This window comes from Pungitius pungitius, chromosome 3 (assembly GCF_949316345.1).
Source record: "Pungitius pungitius chromosome 3, fPunPun2.1, whole genome shotgun sequence".
In the NCBI taxonomy this organism is placed as follows: Eukaryota; Metazoa; Chordata; class Actinopteri; order Perciformes; family Gasterosteidae; genus Pungitius; species Pungitius pungitius.
Genome location: NC_084902.1, coordinates 21,979,976 through 22,006,075, shown reverse-complemented (window position 1 = coordinate 22,006,075; position 26,100 = coordinate 21,979,976). Strand labels below are relative to the sequence as shown.

Sequence of the window (26,100 nt, the reverse complement as noted above, 5' to 3'; positions counted from 1 at the left end):
TGCCTGTCTCTCAGCTCTTGGCCTCACTTATCCCGATGCCATGGGGTGTGAAGTTCTATATCAGCCCTGAGCTCTGCTCTACCCCCCCCACACACACACATAGGGAGATAGCGGAGGACCCGACCTGGCCTTGACTGGGGCGAAGAGAACAATGATAGCCATCTGTTGTGAGCCCCGAGACTAGTGATGCAGAGAGAATAGGGTGGAGGGGGGGCGCGATGGGCGCAATGGGGAACCTGGAATCTCTCATGCCGACCTTTACAGACCTTGTGAAAAATGTAAAAAGTCAGAAATAAGCTCAAGCAGAATCAAAGCCTGTCACCACAGATCAGCTGTTCAGAGGCTGACTTTGTGACTAGAAGGTCAGCTCTGTCACATCATGTCACGGTCTGCTCAAACAGAACCCAAACGCAGACCGGATCGGTGGTGGGAAACAAAGAAAGATTCCTTCCCCAGAGTCTCTGGCCCAATCTGTGATGCTGGCGTAACCAAGTCAGGCATGTCGAAGAATGGTGTGGCGAAGTCCGGCAAGACCAACAAAGTCTCAAGATCTATTGTCTAAGAGTTTAAGACTGGATGTCCGGGGCTGCTCCTAAATACCCTCCTGATAGGGGGTCGGAGACAGGTGTGTGATTCGGAGCAGCTGCGCCTCATCCAGGCTCACGCCCCGTTGTCATGGTAACCGTGAAAACATAAATACACGGACCTACATCATAGACGCAAAACAGAGACAGAAGAAGGGAGGTGATCGTGCTACTCTGTGTAGCTGTATATATCTCATGTGCATTGAAGATGTTGCTTAAGTAAATCATCTTCAAAGTAGCTTCAACGATTTCTATTGTTAACTGTTAAATGTTTCCCTGTGGGATGTACTAGAAGTACTACTTCCCAATTAAAGAATAACAAAATGGAGTAGATGTACATATTCTGCCTCTGAGCTCCAGAAACCAAATTAATGTCTTTCAACATACGTTGAATTTCTCTTCCTATTTTATGTTTGTACTTGCTACTTTAAATACTTACAGTTGGGCTTTATGCTACTGCTACTACTAATAGCTGATTCTATTTGGTGTAAAAATGAGAAAACCCCCCCCCCAAAAAAAACATCTCGTCCACCACCAGCACAGCTTTCACAAGATTCTAGTCGGCAGCAATTAAATGAAAATTAGAGTGTGAACCAGGGGGACAGTGTGTGTGTGTGTGTGTGTGTGTGTGTGTGTGTGTGTGTGTGTGTGTGTGTGTGTGTTGGTGGTAAACTGGACAAGTTGCACAGAATAGACAGGAGATACTCCCGAGGCTCACAGCCACATATCTTACTGCAATAGCTGCAATCAAACCCTATAAAGCTCCCGTACAATAGAAGAACAAGGTTTGGGATGTGATCCACAGTGTATGTCTGGATTAGAAGAGGATGTATCCAGGTTTTCTTCTGCGCTATATTCATTCAAACATGGAAAATGTCTTGTTGGTCCATGGTATATTTTAACCTGAGACTCCATCTAGTTCAGCTGTGCATGGCAGAGTGGGAACGATGGTAGGAAAGAATACCGGTGAAAGTCTGTTAAGGGTTAGTGGTTGTGTCGGCTTTCTGATGTCTTGGATGCGTACGGAAGTCAGAATCCCTGCAATCATGATACGTACCCGCAGAAACTCAACTATCCCTTCCAGAGAATAGTGAATCCTATAAATAAATACATGCAAGTGAGTGAGTTTCTTATTGGCTTTTCACATGTAACCATGTGCATGTCCAACTCTTCAGATAGGAGGAAGTGACAACAAAGTACAGATATTAAGAAGTCCAATCATTTCAGTCTTTTAAAAATATTTAACCATTAGAGTATTTGTATAAGTCAGACTCCTCCGTCACACAGGTGTGCTCTCATAGGATAATTAGTGGAAAATGAAACAGTGTACTTTGAACTTGAGCTAAATACGTGCGCTTTATTTCCTAAATGACTCTTGTGGTCGTTGGCCCCGAGGCTCCACTTACAATATGCTACCCAAGCGTCGTCTCTGCTTGGCCCCCTCCCTCCACGCAGTATGGAAGGAGAGAATCCACTTAATTGCTTTACCTTCAGGAAGGCTGCCACTTCACCTTGGCCACCAGTGGAGAGACCACTATGCTGCTTTGAATAGTTGGCTGTCAACAGCACAAATATGTCTGGGAAGTGGGTGTCTGCACGGTATAGTGAGTCACATTAGCCTGTGGCATTGATACAGCATTGACCCCTCGTCATATAGATTTAAGAGAGAGCCTGTGGAAATGTCCTTGGGAAGCAGGGAGGGGCCCTTGTCCTGTGGTCCTAAGACAGATGGTATGACACGGCTAACGCTACTCTGTTACTGTGCTATGACGTAAATGACATCTGTGTCATTACAGTTATAACTATCATGCACGGTGTCCCATCACATGGATGGACTGCGTTGTGATTTTATTCTCATTATTATTCATACTGCACACATGACGCGTAATGGACGCATTAATAATATAAGATAATCCTTTATTTGTCCCCCAATGGGGAAATTTAAAGGATAAAGAATGAAGTTCAAACACAAAAACTATTAGGAATAAATAAGCAGTAATAAAAATAACACGAATTGACAGTAACTAAATGAAAATTATTATAGATATTATATATACACAAAGATATTGTATAAACCAGACAGAACTATTATAAATTTTATACTGCACAGGTTTTAGGATTTCTTGTCTTCTTGGAGCAGACCTGGTTGTGCGGCTGGACAGCAGCACTGATAACGATGATGATAATGTCAATGATAATATAAATGATTGCACTTCATGAGGAAGCTTGGAGCTATTTGGTTCAGCCCTCCTTCTTCATGTTTTCATTGGATTAGTGTCAGCTGACCCTATTGGTCCATGTTCGTCCAAGGAGTGCGAAGGTACTCTGTTCCTCCACTTTAAGCTGACATAAAAGTGTGAGAACAAACCCAATTATGTTGTTGTGTATTGCTGCCTGCATTACTTACAGAAAATATGAAGGTTTCCCCCGACCAGCCCTCCTGCCTTACTCCTATTGGTCCTGGTAGGACTGAATGTGATGGGTTTGCAATTACCTTAGGCAGATTCTTTTATGATTATTTTGTAACCTGCTGCAAATGTCACATTTCCATGGAGCTCCGAGAGCCTGTGAAAAGTGAAGTAAATATAAAGGAGAAGCTTCCGGAGAGACGCCAGTTAATAAGCATTCTGTTTGTACCTGCCAAGCTGAAAAGGTCAGGCAATGATCTGGTTGAATCGAGCCGAGTTACTGAAATGTCTTCATTCTGTGATAGACTTGTTCAAAGTCAAAATGTCTGGTTTCAATTACATTTACTCTTTGGAATAATTCTCAACTGATAGTTGGCAGAACATTTATTAAATGTTAGCTTTATCTAGCGGACAAATTAGTAGTCAGTTCTTAGCATTAAGAAAAATATAGTGTGCACAACAAGACTCAATTTCTCCATTCTCACTACTTCCTCAGTGTCCTGCATGTGTGAAGAACAAAGGCCAGCACATACAACCACGAGGAATTAACATTTCCAACCCACCTGGTTTCCTCTCTATCTAAGAAACACTATTTGTACCTGGCTAAACCGTGACAAGCTAAACCTCAAGAAATCACTGATCGCTTCACAACGAGGGTGACGATACATGACACGACACCAACGTTATGTGAAGATCCACCTAATGACCACGGCCTGGTGCCAGGAAGGTGAGAGAGATCTTTGCATTCAAGATTGTCATGTGTACTGTTTAACAGGTTACTCTGTACAATTAAATTCTCATTTTGCTATGCCCTCCTTCCACAAAGCTACAGATGTAAAAAAAAAGAAGAAAGAAATGTATAGATGTAGCTTAAGTAGTTCAGTCAGGAAGACAACCAGTCTCACTATGTTTGCCTCCGTTGTAATTACGCTATCAGCTGATTAGGGGCGTGCACATTTTAGTGACCAATCAGATTCTACACACGGTTGCCTTTGTCAGCTGTGCCTCCAGTCGCCATTGGCGTTGTTCCTGATTCGTCATCAGGGTGCTGCTATTCCTTTCACCTTGAAATTGGGCCTATTGGTCCTCAGTATCCCTGCCGTCGGATAGTCCTCCATGATGGAGTCCAATCGCCAAAGAAGTTGCACAAGTCATATTTGATGCATGTGAAATAAATTATTGTTTTATTATTAAATAAGTCTCTCCTGATTGAAATACATTAAAGATGTATAAATATGTGCGGCATACACTACAGTGCAACATGCGTTTTTGCCAATATTACAATAGAGTTGGTGACATCACAGCAGCGGTCAGTCACAGGTCAGTGTGTATGTGTATGTCTGTGTATAGGTGTGTGTGTGTGTGTGTGTGTGTGTGTGTGTGTGTGTGTGTGTGTGTGTGTGTGTGTGGCGCTATTATAGGATCCAACTCACACATTCCCTCATCAGAGCTGCACCTAGAACTCAAAGACAATACAAACACTCACAAGAACAAACATTCACAGCAGCACATACTGTCCACTACATTTTGGGATGTGATTGTAATATCCATCCCTGCAGTGTCCCCACCAGGTGTGACCCCTCTCATCCACCAACTCATCACCTTCCCCGGGGCTATCAATGTGTCACAATCCGGCCTGTCAAATTCCTCTAAGAATAATATCTCAGGGGAGAAAATGGAGTTTGTATGTGTGTTTCTGAGCCCCGCCCCTCTGGCCACAGAAACAGTTTCTTCCCATCATCAGTTGGTCTCATGAACCAAGTCCAAGTCGCCCAATGACCCAAATACTCCATCCCCGGGAACATTTGCACAGTGGTTCCTCTCCCCATGGAACCACATATAAATACAGTACATACTTGTTTTAACATACTTATCTGTTTATATTTACCTCATCTTATTTTATTCTTCACATCAATCATCAAGACAAATTCCTCTATATGTGGCTATATATGGCTCCCGGTTCTGATTCTGAGAAAAGCACTGTGCCGCCGACAAGAAAGTTGTTTTCAATTTTATTTGTCCACATCACATGTCTGAAGCCACCGTTTCCCCCTCCCTGTTGCCTGCATCTCCTCAGGGTCGATCCATCTGCATTAGGCCACTAAAGGAGTCCTCTGACAGCTGTTTGATGTTGTTCTCCCTCTCAGGCTGTGATTGTAACTCGCCCCAAGCACCAGAAAAAGGCTCCCAAATCCATTTAACACTGTCGGCTCAGTTGCTGGTTACCACTGATGGCTGGTGTCCAAGTGCTGTGTTCTTGTTGATGGGGTTTGCAGAGAGAGATGACGTAGCAGCTTGTGCTCTCCAGCTGCTGTTTCTGACGAGGGCGGAGCCTCTGCCAAGTAGATTTGGCATGATTGTTAACAGCGGATCATTTACCAAAACATCCTGTCAGTCTTCAAATTGGTGTTTTTCTCCAGGCATCTGTTACTATTGATTCAGGTGTACCATAGTAATCCACCTCAAAAATGATCTGTATACCTTGCGTTGTTAGTGGGGTGGAGTGCGGCTGTGGCTAATTTGTTAATGGAACCCGTTTGAAAATGCTCTGATACCAAACAAATCATAAGTTGCGAAATTTCGATTGCCTGTCAGCATTTTGACAGCTAATAGTGCAAAGAGTGCTCACAGTGCAATCGACAGCAACAGTGCTGACTGTGAAGGCAAATCATCTGAGAACGCAAATCAGGGCCATGCGCACGCAGAAATCGCCATTTGCTCGCCTACAAAACTTGAATCTCCGCAGTCGTGAGGATATTTTCTGCTCACTCGCTTGCTGTTGTTCTTTTTAACGGTAAGGGGGCGGACCCAGTGGTATCTTTTGCGTGTACAAACCTCGTCTTTGGAAAGGCTGGAGTTATGCACTCCAGAACTAAAGAAGCCCATTTCCGCACTGAAGAAAAGGGATAGAAAGTCGAAATGATGAGATAAATCACAAACAACACCTCTTTGTAACCGTAATGGACCGTAGCTGACCACCAGCTACAACCCTAATTTACCATAATTTTACCAATACGTAGTCACACTTAGGCAGCACATTAGGAGCAATTTAGTGTTTTGATAAAATAACATTTTGCTGAGAAGATATTGACCCGGAAAGTCTGAATCTGTGGATATCTTGCCAATTGAACTGAACTACGAAGGAGCCTGTGCATGTTTTTATCTCATTATTTCAATTTTCCAACCCCATCATTTTTTTTTAGTGCGGAAATGGGCTTCCATAGTTCTGGAGAAGTCTCGTGGTCACTGACAAATAGCTCGCGCGAGAAGGACTTTTGCTCGCTAATGTTTGATTTTGGCGCGCGCATGGACCTGTTTTGCGCTCTTGGATTTTGACATTGATTTAGCTGACTAAGCTAAAAGTGATGACATTGTGGGGTCAATTACATTCTATATTGGACGACTGTTAGTTCAAAATAAGGGTTTTTTTTCTCATAGGGACTGGTGTGTACGTAACGTTACGGCTCGAGAAGGTCTTCTGTAAATAAAGCATTCATGGGCGGCTGCATCGATGGCGCTCGTCAAGAACGTCATTGTGATGTCATAACAGATCTTTGTGATCTCGGAGAACTCTCGTCCTATAAAACGTTAATCTAACTTATATCGCTCCTTCATCAATGAGGAAGAGAGATGCCCTTCATTCTGGGGGGGGTGGCAAGTTTTTGGATGTGTTGCTGTGGTGGTTTTGCCAAACTTACTTTGTGGAACCGAAAAGCCTCATCTATGTAATCTTATCCTGAAAATGATCCAGTTAACTCAGCTAGCCACACATGAAGAACGGGACCCTGGTCCTTGTGTATGTGATTCAGAGTCTATAATGAGGTAAACAAGGTTTTTGAATGAGCAAAATACAAAACTCCAATCTACACGTGTTGACACGTTACTTCCTCTGAGTTCATTTTCTTCCTCCAGTATCTCGAGAAAGGCGACCAAAGCCGTGTTCTCCTTCCACCCGTCTCACACAATGGATCCAGAGAACCCCCGATAACATTGTTGTGTCTAATGTTTGGAGCCAAGTGGCTGAGTGGCAGAGGGGAAGGAGGCCGTATCTGCAAACAGAGGAGCGATTAAATAGAACAAGTATGAAGCCTTTCCTGTCAATCCCATTGGCTCGGAGCTTTGCTCGGTCCTTCTTCCAGAGGAAAGCTGATTAACCATTTCATTGGGTCTAATTGAGGTGAATAAAGGAAAACATTGTGAACCAGAGTTTTTATAAATGGATTTCCTGCAGATACTTACAGTTGTAAGGACCTTCATCAAGCGAGATTAAAGTAAAAACAAGTGATGAAATAATTTGTTTTAAATTAAAGCATTAGCATTCAAATATACTACGAAAAGTAAAAAATAGTCATTTTAAAGAATGTAGTGAAATGTACTAGTGGTGCTCAAGGAACCTGGAGACACAACCCGCCCCCTCCGTCTTGGTAAATTAATGCTAAATGTTGCGTGATTTCTGCTAGCCCCAGTTTGTTTGTTCGTGCCCAGGGAGGCACTCTGAGCGACAGTTTCATGATTAGACCGGAGGAAATAACGACAGCTTAGTATCTGTTATTAGCCTGAGGGACAAGTACCTCTGTCTGACAGGAGTAGCTTAGAGCTGAGGGCAGGGGGGGTCTGGGGGATGAGTTGTGACACATAAGCAAGGAGATGTAGAGGGAAGGGAACAGAGTTTGGATTGGTTCAATGATGGATTAGGTATTAAAGCCTAAAAGCTTTTAAACAGACATCTACACTGCTGGCTCTGAGGGATTGTTCCATTTTGTGTCATCAAACTCATAAAACCATACATGTAGGAAGAAAATGTCCCATCACCACTTCTTGTTTCACGTTTCATCCGTCAGTATTGATACTGTATCAGAGAAAAAGGTAGTGAAAACTATGTTAAAAAAACACTAACGACGGCAAAATGTAACTGTGAAATAAAATATAAAAATTCTGCATGTTATATGGAGGGAATATGATGGTTTGTTCGGGCCTCACTGGGTGCTGTCTGCTGATTCGTCATGTTTCTAACTGACAGCTTGTTTTCACTGCTGGTTAGCATTGTACAAACTATATATTCCTTGGCTTACACCGGTAGTCATTTTACAGATAATCTTGTTAAACGTTCTTTTTATGATGACTGTTTTGGGGTTAGGGCATCTGTCCGTCAGAATTTCATTTTTTTTTCATTTAAAAGTCCAAAACCATGCTAAAAAACTCGAAAGTGATGGAAGTATAAAATATCAATGGGAAAAACAAAAGAGCTTTTGTTAGAACATTAAAAGCTGTTTGTAGAACGTAGGTTTGTTCTGATCAATGTATCATTAAGTCTAGACATGCACATCTGTTTGGCGCTGTTATTTAACATAACAAAGATTTATATTCATGTTTGTGTACATGGCACGAGATTTGTTGTCCCAGTGAATCCTCATAGCTGCAAATAGCAGAGCCCTTTTCACAGATCAACCTGCATCATTTGCTTTGTGTGTTTCCTCCAGGCCGAGAGGGAGATCGGCTACTTCATAACCAACAGAGACTGCTCACCATAGAAGGGAGCGAAGCAAAAAGCATGAGTGAGTCCATTTTTATATTTCAAGTTTAACCAAGACACCAATTTCAGATCTGAACCTAAAGCATTGAGAAAAATGTTTCTGCTTTTTACTAAAGATGTATCTTTTATTCTTGTGTTGAGTGTACAAGAAACATGCACATTGGTATGGGAAGTACAGGATCCTGAGCTTAAATAGCTCTGCTGCATTGCATTCCTGTCAAACTGTCCTTAAAAATGTACCACCCAATTCTTTTTGGCCAGCTCAGGAGGCAGGATCAGAGCTTTATCCCAGGGTCGGGGTGTATCTACTGGGAGATTTCAGTCCATTTTGATAGCAAATTCTAAACTTGTCGCCTTGGTCTTAACAAAAAAGCTCCCTAAATCCCCCCTCCCCCCCCGAGAGACACCTTTGGTTTTTGAGTCATAGGTCTATTTCAGCCCTTAAACCACATGACCCTTGGAAAGATACAAAAGGATTTTATGGAAAAAAGGAATCTTTCAAGATTGTAAGAGATGTTAATATGCAGCAAGCAAAACAATTTAACACAAAGCGTTGTTTTCGTCTGACCTCAGTTATGTGTCTGCCTTTGCTTCTGGACGCCGATTCCTGGGGAAAGGATCTGTGGTCTTTTAAGTGTGCTATTTATTTACAAGGATGATACCATCCAGCATCTAGCTGAGATGGCATTCCATTTTCAATGGCTGTTCGTCAGAATAGGCTGAAAGACGTCTCTCTGCTGGAAGACGAGAGCCAAAGAGATGATGATGATGTTAAGCATTGTGATTGTGCCTTCGCCCCAAAGCTAACGGACTATTTAAACTCTTCTTTATTCGTGCTCATACATCAGTAATCCTGTCCCTGTTCAGTGTAAGCCAAAGTGAAGCGAGTTGGGAGAACATGTGGATTATGCATGCGAGTGTAGGAAGAGTTAGCTCACGCTGCTTATGGAAGCGCTCAAGGTTATTCAAGGGCTGCTGGTTAAAATCATAAACAGCGAGTCAAATAAAAGAGGATTCAAATATAAGGTAACGCATTTTGCATTGGCGTTTCAACCGGACATGCCGAGACACATTTTGATCCATAGACAGACCTTTCCATGGGATGCACCCAATGGATTCACTTCTACATCCAATGAAGAGAAAATTCTCATGACTATATTTGCTTGCTGAGCTGCATCGCTGACTGTTTCAGTGGAAGAACAATAACAATATGTTCTCTCTTCCCCAGCAGACCTATAATCATTCTCCCCCTCTTGTTGCTCAGGGTATTATCTGCCATTGTGTTTCTCATGTTTGGGTTCAGTTCCCCTTGTGAATGCCTGTTATTTACTTTGCTTACAGTTGTTGATGGCTGTTACTGAACAGCGAACATAACTCTGCCCAGGAACTGTATACATTGATTATAGAAGAAGTCAAAGACAATTTTAATTGGAATATATGAAGCTTAACTTGGCTTAAGATGACAATGGCTAGGGATGAGTACTACTACATTTGACGGCTCAGAGAATACAATGTAACACCGGCAGTAGGCTGAGACCCAGGAAATCATCAGAAAGAAGTTCCTCATTTACCTTACATTACTATAAGTTAACATATGGTAACATCAATTTTTTTCATGTAGTGTCAGAAAGAATTGAAAGAAACTCAATGAGATTTGAATACCTAATGCAGAATGGCTGCTGGTTTCCTGCCTGGGCTGGTCACAGTTAATCAATCGATAAAAGTGCTAAAAGTCAATATCATTTCTCTGGTGTCCTTCCTCAGGCTCAGTTGAAGTACAGAATTATTTTAGGAAATAATTCATTGTTTGCACCCCCATCTTTCTCCACAACCCCCTTAAACCTGCAATTATAGGATTGTTTTCTGTCCTGAGCACCGAAAGGAGTAACCTATCAAGCTTATGCTGGAGGATGTTATAAATGGAAATTTACATTAAGTTCCATCAGCTTTTTTATCAGGGCCTGGTGATATGTGTTCCCCAAACACACAACATCGTCCTGAGGAAGTCATTTCAAAACACATCAAGTTATATACTTTGCTAAATTTGAGTACTGCAACAAATAGCTAAAGTCAAAGTTTTGCTTTTCATAGTTTGGCGAGGCAAGTGTTACAGTTTTTATTTGCCATCCCTATTTTAATCAAACAGATCAGTCCTGATTGTGTGTAGCATTGTTGCTGTCATAAAGTAATGAATGTGTTTGAAATACACTACTGATAGAGTTTCCCAATTGTCACCACCAAGTATTGATTAAGGAACACACATCACTTGTTCAATTGCAAAGAAAGCTAAAGGAATCTCTAAATTTTACATTTACAAGATCCTGCAACGAAGGCATTGTAAGTTACTCTTTCTGGGCACCGCAGGTTCATGCAGCACAGATGTTAAGGAAAATCGGAACTTGGACAACCTCTTCTCCAAAGAGGGGGTTGCAGCTGCGACTGCTCAACCCCCCAATGGGAGTGGTGGGGGTGGGAGGAAGCGTCCTTTAGAGGAGGGCAATAATGGGCATGCGCATTCCAAGTACAGGCCCAAGAAGCGTAAGAAAGTCCCCGGGCCCATTCTGCCTAAGAATGCCCTCATGCAGCTCAATGAGATCAAGCCAGGGCTGCAGTACAAAATACTCTCTCAGACCGGGCCCGTCCATGCACCCGTCTTCGTGATGACTGTGGAGGTCAACGGGCAGCTCTTCGAGGGTTCCGGTCCTACCAAGAAAAAGGCCAAGCTGAATGCAGCAGAGAAGGCCCTGCGCTCCTTCGTCCAGTTCCCCAATGCGTCCGAAGCCCACATGGCCATGGGCCGGACTCTGTCTGTGCACACGGACTTCACCTCGGACCAGGCTGACTTTCCAGACATGCTCTTTAATGCCTTTGAGACATCCATTCCTGCCGACGACCCTTTTTACCTTGCATCCATCAGTAATGGTTCCTTCAACTCATTGGGAATAGAGTACCCGTTGCTGCCCTCTCCTGTCCCCAACCTCGGGCAGGCCCCGTTACCTCTAGTCCCCCCCCCCTTCATCTCCCCTACAAGCGGCAAGAATCCAGTCATGATCCTCAATGAGTTGCGGCCAGGCCTCAAGTATGACTTTGTGTCCGAGAGCGGGGAGAGCCATGCCAAGAACTTTGTAATGTCAGTGTCAGTGGATGCTCAGAGCTTCCAGGGTTCTGGACGAAACAAGAAGCTGGCCAAGGCCCGCGCTGCCCAGGCTGCTCTGTCTGCTCTGTTTAACATGCAGCTGGATCAGGCTCCATCAAGTCAGCCAATACCCAGAGAAGGACTGCAGCTTCACCTGCCACAGGTAAGCAAGGACCTGGGTAAATTATGCCGTTATTCTCCTTTTTACTCCTTTTAAGAGTTTGTCTTGTGTTGTTAAAAGACAGAATCAAGGAAAGAAATGAGGATCTACTCATAACTCATTCTTTCTGCTCTGCATCCTTTGGGTGCTACGAGTTGAAAATATGCAATGCAATGCTTGTGTAATAACATAGGCATTTCCTTTTTATTTAGTTGCACAGTATGAATAGTAAACATGGACTGATGAATGTTGTTGTAATGTTGTAATATAATATACGTATATATAATAATTCATAATATCAAACCATTTTAAAAGAGCAGACCCTTTTATGTTGTTTTCTGCATTGTATCTAGGACCTTAGCTTGTACATACGATCATCTGCTAAATGTGTAACCTGAGCAGATGTTTGTCATTAACCAGGCTAATTCAAATCTATTCAATTAATTTCATTTTGTATAGCCCAAAATCACAAATTACAAATTTGCCTCAGAGGGCTTTACAGTCTGTACACATGAAACATCCTCTGTCCCGAAACCCTCACATTGGCACAGGAAAAACTCCCCAAAATATGAAAAAATCCTTCAATGGGGGGAAAAAAGGGAAGAAACCTTAGGGAGAACGTCAGAGGAGGGATCCCTCTCCCGGGATGGACGGACTGCAATGGATGTCATGTGTACAGAATGAACAGTGTAAAAGATGTACAATACATTCAATTCCTCTAACAGAGATGATACAAGTAATTGCAAGTAGCAGAACAGGTGTACGGCAGGACCACTGCAGGGACAACCACCATCAGATAGAACCACCATCCACAGAGGCTTCTGTGGGGAGGGAGAGCAGAAAGATGTTGGTTTGTGATGACAGTAATATGAATCATATTTAAAGTAATGATGATGATGATGATGATAGCAGCAGCAGGTGTCAGCAGGGCCATGCCAGGAATCACAACCAGGGTCCAGACGGAACTACGATCCACGGAGACCTGCTAGGGGAGAAAACACAAAAAACTCCCGGAAAGAAGCTGAATTAGTGATGTGCATTAATAAAACGTGGATTATTGTGGAAGGAGTCTAGGCCTATAGCATCTTAACTAAGGGGTGGTCCAGACTACTTATTACAAACTATATGCCCACAAACATTTTTAGGTTTTTAGTTGTCTTCTTTTGGACTGGAGTCATATATATAGTGCGTTGTAATAATATAGATATTTTTTTTATGTATGGAATTATTAGATTTACTCTTTCTATATTGGCACAAACCCATTCCCTGATAGTTGGTCTTCATAACAGCACAGCACAAAAGCAAAATTGAGTTGTATCAAAAATGTGACGAGAAAGTGATGACAATCGTCACCTGTAAACCTTTTTTGAGAAAGGTTGCGGCCAGATTGTGGCAGTGGCGTTGATTGTAAGCTGCACATGTTTCTTTGTGAGATCTGTGTTGTCCACACCAAAGACTCGTCTACCTTGTCCCCCGCTTGTGGCCAATCCGACAAAGTCTGATTGAAGAGCTTCAGGAGAGACGAGTTCAATACATTAGGAATCTATTTACACATGAAGTAATCCCTGCCTGTAATCCCTGCACACTGATAACAAAGGTGCTATCTTAATTACCATCACCCTCCGCGTGCTATTCAAACGCTCCCGTTCATTATACCAGCATTTCCTAGTCGCTCTGCTTTACTTCCAGAGCAGTCAGTGAAGCGGAGGATTTGAATGTGGTAAGCGGCTCACAATCCTGCCTGTCATTCACACCAGTGCAGCATTCCCAATTGAAATATTTAATAACATTTTCAGTGCAGATAAGAGGAGCTTTCACTTTATTTCCATCACTCGTGGGCATTGTTGGTCTCTCATACTCCTATTACATCAAACCTGAGGATGAGATCAGTCTGCTTAGTTTTCTTAACAGACTTTATTTTCTGCCATTCCTTCCTTCCATCTGAAGGTCCTGGCGGACTCTGTCTCTCGCCTGGTCGTCGACAAGTTCAGCGAACTCACGGACAACTTCTCGTCTCCGCACTCGAGACGGAAAGTATTGGCAGGTGTCGTCATGACAACAGGTGATTCTATTTTCTAGTTGCTTTAACCCCCGTCCTGGATGATTTTACAGGCTCTGTGTTTAAGGCTGCAGCTCTGAATGTTAAGAGGGATCAGATAAACACTGAGTATGGTGGTTAAGAGAAGTTTACTTCTCCTGTCTTTGTATCAGCAGGAAGCTGTTTGGGTTAGGGGGTTAACTGCATCACTTTATCCATGAGCTGGGATTGTGATGCATTTGTGTTTTATGTGAAATATCACAACTCATACGAGCCAAGCTTTTCTTTCGCATTCAGCCAGTCTCCACTCTTCCAGCTATAGGTGGGTATCTACTGCTTTGCTGGATGGTAAAATGTGAAAATCAATTTACCCTGATTTAGAACAGCTCACATGAGTCAAAAACGGAATTCAGACACTGTGGAATACTGAACGAAGTTGAGAATACTTATATTGAGTATAGTCAACTAATGGATAATGTGTTGTGTCAACTCACAATGAGAAGTTTTCTCAACGTGCTATCCTGAATTTGTTTGTAAGTTTAATGTTATTCAGACCTACTGATATACTTGAGTTAACAGTACTTAAAATATTGCATTTGATAGTCACATTTTCTCAGGTATGTTCAGAACACTTATAATATTAAATTGGAGGAACTTGAAATTGTGTGTTCTTTTAGGTTCAAAACATGCATCAACAACACTGAAAATTTTATGTTGAGTATACTCAAAATAGTTTTGCATCTGATGGCATAACTATTTTAAGTTTTCTCAACTTCACAAATTTCACTGCCAAGTATACTCAAAATCCTTTGCTACGCTGCCTCCATTTTAAAATTTAAAAGTGTACACCGCTTTGGCTGGAAAACTCAAAGAACAGCATTTAAACATATTTAAACTCAAAGTGTTTGCAAAACAATATTATTGAATTTCAGAATTCAAAGACCAAATTGGCAACAAATCAGGAACAACCTGATAGTTTAAATATTTCTGTAATAGATGGTTTTCTCGTAACTAATCATTATCTATGAAATTCCTCATTTGTCTTTACACGTATTAACCACATCTGTCTAAATCTTAGATGAACTGACCAAGAAAAAAAAGTAAACCAACAGTGGAAAAAACAACTGTATCGTATGTCTGTAACAAGACAACTGCAAACTGTACATTGGTCTAGAAATCTTTTTGATCAAAATGAGTGGCATTTAGTCAACACACAAAGCATAGATAAGTCTAACAAAAGGGCAATGATGTTGAGATGTCATACAGGACAATCCGTTGCTCAGTATCCAGGGCGATGCTTGTTGTTGTTGGACTTGAGCGGACCGTTCCAACGTCTCCTTCAACCACTGTGACGACTCCAAGTTGAACTCCATGGACACAGGGCCGGGTCTGAATTCTACAAAAAATATAATCAATAATCACTCATTTTTTCCCTTCCCATTCTGTAACAATACACTAATTTATGCACATTTTACATCTTACCAGACAGTTTTTCAGCAAGCACGTCGTGTTGCTTAATGTCTCCTTCCTTACTTGTACATATTTGGTGCACCTCAGCGGTAACTGAAGCTCAGCTAGCAGACCAAAGCCTCCACGTTCAGCAGCAACAACGCTAACGGAAGTCCCTCTGCCGCAACATGTTGGCTAACCTAGCTAACCCGTTAGCTTACGCAATACAGCGATATAAAGCGTACAACATAGTATTGTTGGCTTAAGTATGAAGTCGTGGTTACAGAGGTCTCCTATTTGATAGGGGTTTACTGATACTGTGATTTGAGATATTGGAGCCCCAGCAGAATTCCCAATGGCCTGGCTAGTTGTTTGGCCCCTTGTATCGTGGACCATCAGCCATTTTCTTGTTCTTCATGGGGATCTTGATATTCAGAAGGGCTGTTGAAAGATTTGTATAACCGTAGCCAGGTTGAGGATGGTTAAACAGTGGTTACATTACAGGTCACTGATATTTGGGTTTCTGAACAGCAGTTTGTGCATGCCAACACCAGATCAATGACCCAATTTAGACTTCTATCCTCATTCTCTCTTGTACAGGTACAGATGTGAAGGATGCTGAGGTAATCTGCGTGTCCACAGGAACAAAGTGCATCAATGGTGAATACATGAGCGATAGAGGTTTGGCCCTCAATGACTGCCATGCTGAGATAGTGGCGCGCCGCTCGCTCATCAGGTACCTATATTCCCAGCTGGAGTATTTCCTCAGGTAAGAGCGGGTGTCTGAATCTTAGTGATTGTCTTGATTTTTGTTATTTTTTAGTATTTCTGCTATTCTACTAAAGAATAACATTTGTCGTGAACTTGTCAATTCAAACCTAATGTCTGAATTCCAATAACGGCCTTCTCAAAACTGTACACACAAAACTGAAAACCTCACTTACAAAATGCTAAACTTGACACGCCCCTTGCTAGATGACTCTTTGCTATCAAATCTCTTACAGTTTTTCTCGATTGTTTACACACAAATACTGGTACTTGACACACAATGACCACAACATGTAACTCATGCACCAACCCCCTGAACCAATTCTGCTAAACTACAAGCACAATTCTTGCTTTACACTCAAATCGCAGTTCTAAAACACACAATTCTCTGCACAATTTTCATGAAGAAAATCTTGTTTTCACAAGAAACACACTGTCATTCAAAATTCTAAAGTCAATTGCCCTACTATGCACACTGACTGACATATGGGAAAACACCTGTCACACAGTGTTACAATTACGAATTAGAGCTTTAGCATAAAAGGGCAACAGGTGAGCTCTTCTGTTTTGGAGCAATGGATGACAACATTAGAAACAGAGCCAGAGGAGTGAGAGTAAAAGGAGAAGGAGGAGGAGGAGGGGGAGGACAAGGACGAGGAAGGCCAAGGACCGTAATGTCTGATGAGATCCGAGCCACTTTGGTTGACCAAAGCTATGGAGGAATTATTTTCTGCCTGGTGATGGAAAGTGTATGTCCACAAACGCATATCCCCCTTCTCTTCTCTTTGTGTTGGTTGGGATGTACATTGTGTGCATTGTTTTCGTGGGGAAAATAAAATATATTTGTTACCGTGTATTTGTGTGTTCTGAGTACAAAAACAATATTCTAAAATATTTTACAACACATGTATGCACTATCTGTAGTAAGTGTAACACTGAACAAAAAAAAGGTCAAAGTCATTATGATGAATGGAGAATTGTTTTCCATTCATCATAGTGTTTTACATTGAGCACATCAGTGTTCAACTGGTTCTTATAAAAGTCTATTCATATGATGGTTTGTGTTTGTCATTTGAAAACAAAATACCATTTTGAGAAAAAATTACATTGTTTTGAATGTAAAGTTTAATTTTAATTTTGTTGTTTTGTTTAATTTTGAGTATTGAGGGGTTTTGCCCATTGTGTGTGTGTTTTTTTATTTGTGTGTAGAGTTCTGAGAGTATGAGGCATGCTTTACAGTTTTTCTCGATTGTTTACACACATTTTCTTAAAGCATGCCTCAGTAACCATACGGTAACAAATATATTTTATTTTCCCCACGAAAACAATGCACACAGCGTACATCCCAACCAACACAGAGTTGCACATACAGGGGTCTACATACAAAACCACAGAAGAATTTACTGTATACAGTTACAGTAAAAAAACTATGCTGCATCCTCTCTTCTGCTTCGGTCTGTTCCACAGCACCTCAACCACATCACAAGCAATGTTTTCCCTGGCAGTGAGGGAAATATCGCTCAGCATGTCGATTCCAGCCATGAAAAGCATCAACTGCTTTATCTCCACATGTGTCTTCCATAGCTTAGAGAAGGGGAACATGCGTTTGTGGATTTCGGTCACACACTTTCCATCTCCAGGCAGAAAAGTTCCTCCATAGCTTTGCTCAACCAAAGTGGCTCAGATCTCATCAGAGTTTACGATCCTTGGCCTTTCTCGTCCTCGTCTTCCTCCTCCTCCTTTTACTCTCACTCCTCTGGCTCTGTTTCTAATGTTGGCAGCCATTGCTCCAAAACAGAAGAGCTCACCTGTTGCCCTTTAAAGCTCTAATTCCTAATTGTAACACTATGTGACAGGTGTTTGCCCATGTGACGAGTCTGTGTGCATAGTAGGGCAATTGACTTAGGAATTTTGAATGACAGTGTGTTTCTTGTGAAAACAAGATTTTTGTCATGAAAATTGTGCAGAGAATGCAGAGAATTGTGTGTAGTGTTTGGAAAAAAATGTGTTTTACTGCAATTTGAGTGTAAAGCAAGAATTGTGCTTGTAGTTTAGCACAATTGGTTCAGGGGGTTGGTGCATGAGTTACATGTTGTGGTCATTGTGTGTCAAGTACCAGAATTTGTGTGTAAACAATCGAGAAAAACTGTAACTATTCAGAAAATGTAACTCGTGTTTTCATTTGGTATACACAGCCATATTTTCAAATCAAACACATAACTAAGCATTTGCTGTTCACTGCCAATTATTTACAGCACACTAAAGTGCAAAATTGAAAACACAATCGTAGAAATGTAACACACCATATGAATGAAAATGATTAGGGCGAATGAGCCATTTCTCCTTTTGAAAAATGTCTCAGTGTAGGTCTACTTTGTTCATAATTAAATATAAAAAACACACAAATAAGCAGCATATTAAAAAGTGAATTAAAAAATGAATCAAAATAAATTAGGCTCAACATTGCATTACTCAAAATGTACGACAGCCCTGAATGTTTGCAGAATATTTGTGTGTTGTAAGTTGATGCCTGAGACGTGTGTGCAACAAGTGAACATTTTGTGTAGTGTTTCAACAATATGATGTGTAATCGATATCAGAGTGTAAAAAAAGAAAGTGAGAGTCTAGTTTTGATAAGCAAGGATAAGGCAGGGTGGATCAATTCGTACATGAAGTGACGCTTTAACAACGTGTTAACAACTGAGAAAAACTGTAAAGACTATCTGCCAGCCAGCGTTCTGTGTCGCGTAACATCCCTCCATTTCACATGTGTGTCTCTAGTAATCACGAAGAGGAGCAGCAGACATCTATCTTCACCAGGTGTGAAAACAGACAAGGGTTCAGGCTGAAGGAAAATGTCCAGTTCCACCTCTACATCAGTACATCCCCCTGTGGAGACGCCCGCATATTTTCTCCCCATGAGGCTGGAATGGAGGGTGAGGAGATGTAGAAAAGTAGAAAGGCTGGAGTTGTTTAGAATAAGAGGGTTTCAATGTTTCCAGGGTCCTAAATATTTGGACTGCAAATGAGAATAAAACATGTGAACAAATGACCCTGGTAACGAAGGACCCCTGGAACATAAGATATTAGGAACATATGACCTTGGTAACATAGGACCTTGGGAATACAGACCCTTGGAGAGTACATATGCGAAACTTTCCTGTGCCGGTATGAGGGTTTTGGGACAGAGATAGTCGCAAATGTACAGATTGTAAAGCTCTCAGAATTATTTTTTTGGCTATACAAAACAAAGTTTAATTTAATTGGGTACATTGGACTCATCATGTTTACACTTAAACACTGGGAAATAAGACCTTGCAAACATGGAACTAGACCCTTTATGACATGGCCAGATAAATATTTGGGCTTAAATAAATAAGGAAACTCCGATTATATCCTAAATGTGAATATTTAGCATGATGATGTATTGCCTACCTTACAATTCCTAAAGTATCTGTAATTGCTTTCCTGCTTTCTTCAGATCAGGGGGACAGACACCCGAACAGAAAGGCCCGCGGACAGCTCCGCACTAAAATAGAGTCCGGTGAAGGAACCATCCCGGTTCGCTCCACCAACACCATCCAGACGTGGGATGGAGTTCTTCAGGGCGAGAGGCTGCTAACCATGTCCTGCAGTGACAAGATAGCCAGGTTTGTGTTGTTTCATTTCCTGTTCGCACACATACACACACTTTTTGGCAGAAAATGTAAAGGCTCTCTGCAGTCCTGATGTCATCAGAGAGCTCATTCCGCCATTTGGGAGCCAGGACAGCAAAGAATCGCGATCTCGCCGAGTGCTTTTCTCTCAGTGAGGGAGGAACAAGCAGCTTGGCAGATGCAGATCGGAGTGTGCGGGTTGGGATGTAGGGTTTCACCTTGTCCTGGATGTAGACTGGTCCCGATCCATTCACAGCATGGTACGTGAGCACCAATATTTTGAACTGGATGCGGGCGGCCACTGTGAGCCAGTGAAGAGAACGGAGAAGTGGTGTGGGAGTATTTCGGAAGGTTGAAGACCAGTCGAGTCTTGCTGCATTCTGGATGAGCTGCAGAGGTCGAATGGCGGTAGCGGGGAGACCTGCCAGGAGAGAGTTACAGTAGTTCTTGATGCATTACACAACGTAATGGTCAACACTCACCTGCGTTTAGGGAGTGCTCAAAGCCCAATCAATCATGCATGTGCAATAGGACAAAAATAAAGCAAAAAAAATTAAGTGTCTGGTAGTATTAAAGGATACGGATTATGAAAATTCCACTTTTCTAGTGCTTCTACACGTTCATTTGGGTATCTCTAAATTTGGGCATGTCTAAAACTTTAAAACTGAAAAAAACGAATGAACTTCCTTATTATTCTCTCTTCCCTATGCAATGGGGGTCTCTCTTACCTTTTTTCTTAAAGGCTGCTAAAAACTGAAATGTGGAACCTTCATTTAATATTGGGACTAGCCTGATATAAATGTTTAATAGAATAATAATATTATAGTCTTCATGATAATGGTGTGTTTTTACATGGAACATCCATTTGATATATGTTAATTTAAAGCTGCAATATGATCACACGCTACACAGTGTGAGTAAGTGAATCAACAGAGAACACAAACACAGCCCTACAAACCGCCTGAGGGGTTGAGGTTTTTTTCAGTAGACCCATAGGAATCCTAATGATTACGTGCATGTGTAAAGAGGATGAATGATACTGATGCCATGCTCCAATCACTCCGTCTGTGTCTTCTGTCGGCTCTCAGGTGTCATTATGCCACTGGAACTCTGATTAGGCTGCTTGATGAATCTCAAGGTTCCTCTGAGCTGGAAAGAAATGTAACTGGGAGAACCGTGGTGTGAACAAAGGGTTAAACCACATGGTTACTCTGGGTTTAACTCTTCGTTTGAGTTTTGCTTGATTGGATACATTTTTTCCTTCAACTCGTTCAGGTGGAATGTAGTCGGACTCCAAGGCTCTTTGATGAGCTACTTCACTGAGGCCATCTACTTCTCCAGCATCATCCTGGGCAGCCTGTACCATGCTGACCACCTCTCCAGAGCCATGTACCAGAGGATTACCGAGATTGAGGACCTGCCCCAGTCCTTCAGCTTGAATAGGCCACTGCTCAGTGGTGAGAAACAGGCCGTACTTCTAGAAAGAAGTGATTTTAAGTGACCTCAAAATCAGAAGGGTTATGGCAGTTGTGGACAACCTGTGAGATGATCCTGAATGTGATAACCAAATGTCCTACCCGATTCTCATTCTAATCGTGTGTGTTTTGAAATGGATTTGGCCTTTCATTCTAGGTAATGTACTCTTTGAACTGAAAACTCTTCCACAGGAATAAGCAACTCAGAGGCTCGTCAGCCGGGGAAAGCTCCCAACTTCAGCGTCAACTGGACGGTGGGAGACCAAGGGTTAGAGTTAATCAACGCCACCACAGGGAAGGATGACCTGGGTCGACCCTCCAGGCTCTGCAAACACACTCTGTACAGCCGCTGGATGCGCCTGCACTGCAAGGTAACAAAGGGAATGGGTGGGTCCGACAATCACAGGGCATTTGTGTTGTCTCCCTGGATGGAAGGCATGCGTATTTCCTTTGTTTATTTGTAACTTCCTTTCGTATAGAGGAAAATGGGTGAATTTGCTTGGCAGATGCGTATGTTTGTATTTATTTTAAACCTAGTCATTGGTTTAGTATTTCCAGCGGGAGTTTTTGTTCTTACTTCCTGTGAAAATTGTGAAAAGTAAAAAGTGTTGCCTGGCACACATTTTTCTGTTGTTTTCTACTTTGAACAATTGTTTGAACTTGGCAGTAGAGCAGAGATATGTGGGCACGTCTGATGTAACCTCTGTATAAGCCACCATTGTTGTTGGAATTAACAAGTCGCACACTACACAAATTGTACTTAATATGAAAAAGAAATAAGGGTCACTGGAATGTAAACCATTTCAGTACTTTTGAGAAGACTACGATTACTACTATTACTTATACTAATACTAAAACTGCTACATTGGGACTGTTGCTCTATCATTTGCATAGCTGCGGTTTAGGGCTGCTATAACATAATTCCATCAGAAATCCTGAACACTGGTGAACGTGACTGATGGCAAATCTCGGAGCTCGAATAGTCCTGCAAGTCTTATTGAAATAACCCTAGTCAACAGTCTTTCAAAGCACTTGTTCCGTTTCAAAGCTGAGACCATCTTGTTGTGTTGTGTCATTTCTGCCCATGACCCGTAGCTATCCTCCACCCTGCGGATCAAAACGGTGAGGCCCAGCAGCTACCATGATGCCAAGCAGGCAGCGGTGGAGTACCACAGCGCCAAGCACGCGCTCTTTAGAGCCTTCCACAAAGCCGGACTGGGCGCCTGGGTGAAGAAACCGATTGAGCAGGATCAATTTGCCCTGGGCACCTGAGCAGCGAGCGATGGGAGAACGGGTCTGCTCGCTTTGTTTCCTGGGTCAGTTTCCCTGGTGGAATAGTTTCCCTCCGGATTGTCATGGACTGGCCGGTGTATTAGTGGGAGGAGAGCGGCATCGCATCCAGATGTCAGAATCCACGGATTTAACACTTCACCTTCATCTGTGTAGCCTCTCGCTACTTCCTCTCAGCCAGCACTGCACATTCAAGAAGAGAATTATCCAGTCAGTTATGCAACTTTATACCACGGACAAATGTAAAAACAGACTTTGAGAGTGGAAACTTTAATGGCACTTGTTTATATAAGAATAATGGATGTTCTCATTTTGCATGTGTGTTTATACAAATTTCATAGGAGGTATCAGTGTTGTAATGATTTGAGAATGTTCTATCTGCTCATTTGCAGTTCTTTGAGGTCACAAATATATTTTCTTTGCTAAGGATATGCACACTAAAATGTCTAAAGTGGCAGAAAACTTTAGGGGATAGTAAACCGTTTTAATGACAGCTTTACTCTTAATTACTTACATTTGTCCATGGGGCAATCTACATGAGTTGAACTCACCGTCCTGTCACGATAGGTGGGCAAGCATGGTGGATTTGACTGTGCTATTCTTTAAATGCGTTGGCTCAGATATCATAGTAAAAAATATGTACATCATAAATAAAGGGACGTTGTCAGACTCAGCTTTCTCAAGAGAGGTCTGACATGCTGTGCAGCTAACTAACCAGAAAATACCAATTTGAGGAGGAGGAGGCCTGGGGGGCCCTGATTAGAGGAGAGTGACAACCGCAATTACTGACTGATAGGCTGACGCATCAGTCAATCAAAGAGATACAACCAAAAACTTTTCCGTTTTCATACTGCATTTGCGGCCCTACTTTTCCCTGATTACCCATTTAGCTCATAACAAGCTTCCTATGTCGATACTAATGATCATACTTGATGTCGCCGTTAAGATTGTTCAAAGAATACTTAGCCCCATGACGAATATTTATTTTCACATTAAAGGCAAAAAAAGAAGTTTATTTTTGTATGAAAATATGAAATATTGGAGACAAACATCAACATACATGTATACCAAATTAAGTGGTCATTTAAGCTCCCATCCTTGTTGGAATAAAGAGTAATAAAGTGATTGTTGTTGATGTCCAAGGCGTTAAGCCATGACGGTTTGTCAACTTGATGCTCTTTAAAGAATTAGTCTCCTCGTACCCTTTAATCCTGTTGTGGCTCATTTCCTCTAGTCACTAAGGTTGGCTGAGAACATTCCTCCTGTTGCACTGGGGTGACAAGTTTATGCAACCAATCCAACAAATTCGTCAGAGTCTGCGAATGTCTCCCGCAGTGATCGCCCCTATGCAGTAACGACAGTGAACCCACACCCTGCTAGTGTTGTTAACACGAAGACCACCAGTAAAAGCTCACCAAAGATGATGTCAGCGTTTTTTGTTTTTGTTTTCTGTGTTTTTCTTCCACACATTCAAATGTTGTTTTATATTATATATTGTATTCCGACTGTACTACTTGTGATGATGTGTAAAGTGAGGTTATGTGTAGTAGTGTTTTACTCCAAACAAGACCTTTTTCTTTAGCGAAGAAATAATTCATATTCCAGATTGTCTGTTGTCTTTCAAATCATTTTCAAATTCTTTATTTGCTGTAAAAGTACTCGGGATGTAAACCTCCAGCCTCAAACCCACACAGGGCATCTTGAACTTATATCTGGATTTTTAGTTGTGTGGATTTCCTTCCTCTGTATATTATGAATGTGTATCCTTCTGCTTCTATTTACCTTCTGAAAATGCATCTTGACTTTGAGCATGTGCAGACCTGTTCCTGTCTCGGCTTTCCTGGCTCCACAATCGGGCCCTCAGGGTATTAGGAGGTGCCGCCAATTATGTTTCCACGTTATATGCACTTTTTCAAAGGGAATGGTATACTTTTTCCACAGACTTTAAGCTAAAGCAAAAGTGAGTGGATACGTGGTTAAATATGGTCCACCGTATTTTGTTCCTATTTGTCAATATGTTGGTGCTTGTTGAACCTCCACAATTCTTATGGGTTCATGCATTATGTTATTGATTTCCCGCATAAAATATAGCAAGACTGCGGGGCCTAATGCATGAGCTCTAGCTGTAAAGCATGAAACTATGAATATAAAATATGTAGAGTTGAGTCACTGAGCTGAGATTTAATAAAGTGCTGTTACAGTCATGTTGTGTCTTTGCTTTAAAAGGATTATGGCTGTGTTGCTTCGGAAATAAAGAGAAGAAAGACTCTAAAAGCGAAATCTTTTCACTATGAATGATCGTAGCTGCATCCTAAGGGCGGATATCATCAGGAACAATAAGAATCTTAGAAGTTGTGTTACAGCTAAGTTGAATCTGTTCTTTTCCTCCTTCAGATTCAGCAAATCAGGGTTCGAAGGGGTCATGCTACAGAGCCTTTAGGACAATCTCCAGGTCTTTAACAGGTCTGAGTCTCCGCCCACCCTCCGGTGCAATGAGGATACCACTGTCCTCAGACAGCTTGCACTTCCCCACACAGGCTGCTTTGATGGTGACCACCACACTTCAACGGGTCTAACTAACCAAGCAGAAAAAACAGGGGAATGCCCCAGTGTATGTAGCCTGTTGGTCTTTATTGAGACCACCTAGGGATATTGATTTCAAAGTAACCTTTCAAAGAAACCTTAGGGAGAACGGGACAGAAAAGGTCCCTCTCTCCCGGTATGGACAGAGTGTAACAGACAGAACGAGGGGCTGAGGTGATTGGATAGTTTTGACATCAGGAGGAAAGCAAAGCAGTTCCCTTACGTCAGCCTCCAAGTCTTCTTCATCAGATCCTCATGTTGTTGTCGAGGATAGTCCTCAGCCTCGGCTAACCAAGCAAATCCCAGTGGTGGCCAAAGGTACACCTCCAGAGCACATCATTGGGTCTCCTAAGGTTAGATCAAGTTATCCGTAAGTAAGTATGTAAGGTAATGACCAACCAGTGTATGGAATAGTTGTGTATATATGGCTGAATTGAGACAACTATACAGCCACAGCCTGCCCTTCATTTTTGTTTGACTAAAATTAGCAATACAACTGTGTAAAAATACTCCATTATAATGTGTAAAGTATTCAGTAGTCTGGTTAAAGCTGTAAAATAGATATAGAAAAAAAAGAAGAGAAGTCGGCTACTTCCCTTTGAAATGTAGTGTAGAATAAGTATCAAGATTATCGTCATAAGAAGCCAGCAGGTAGTTGCTGGTCTCCACAGTAGTCAGCACCCAGAAGACCAGGTGCAAGGATTGGGGGTCAACTGGTTAGAAGGTAACAGCAGGTAGTGCAGGTCAAAGATTCTTCCCCCCTACCCTGGCTCCTAAATTGTACCCTATGGTGACATCATTTTTATTTATTTGCACCTTACGCTACATCATAGCAACGACATTCAGCTATTTTTCAGATCCATAAGTTACACACACCGTTAATATTCCATAACATAAACCTAAAATGTATTGTTTATTGTCGTTGTTCGTTTGACAGACATATCATATTGCTATAGATATTAGCAGAGTAATTGTAAAACAAAGCAGGTGTAATGTGAAAATGCTGGTGTTAGGTAAACC

The 26,100-nt window shown here is 41.9% G+C and overlaps 1 protein-coding gene across 3 annotated transcripts in view; it reads left to right on the top strand.

The window, feature by feature from the left end:
* The window catches only part of LOC119211479 (double-stranded RNA-specific editase 1), a 55,828-nt gene extending 31,127 nt beyond the window's left edge, over nucleotides 1–24,701 (top strand). For 2 of the 3 annotated variants that reach the window (XM_037462446.2, XM_037462429.2), the window contains 9 exons: nucleotides 8,473–8,547; nucleotides 10,890–11,824; nucleotides 13,769–13,883; nucleotides 15,909–16,077; nucleotides 18,858–19,012; nucleotides 19,558–19,726; nucleotides 21,008–21,189; nucleotides 21,400–21,578; nucleotides 22,303–24,701. In XM_037462446.2, coding sequence (XP_037318343.1) covers nucleotides 8,544–8,547; nucleotides 10,890–11,824; nucleotides 13,769–13,883; nucleotides 15,909–16,077; nucleotides 18,858–19,012; nucleotides 19,558–19,726; nucleotides 21,008–21,189; nucleotides 21,400–21,578; nucleotides 22,303–22,479 — 2,085 coding nt within the window. In that variant the 5' untranslated portion in view covers nucleotides 8,473–8,543 and the 3' untranslated portion in view covers nucleotides 22,480–24,701. Of the gene's footprint in view, nucleotides 1–3,488; nucleotides 3,720–8,472; nucleotides 8,548–10,889; nucleotides 11,825–13,768; nucleotides 13,884–15,908; nucleotides 16,078–18,857; nucleotides 19,013–19,557; nucleotides 19,727–21,007; nucleotides 21,190–21,399; nucleotides 21,579–22,302 lie in introns of all 3 variants that reach the window. The other variant, XM_062561325.1, reaches the window with a different exon arrangement.
* Nucleotides 24,702–26,100: the final 1,399 nt, after the last annotated feature.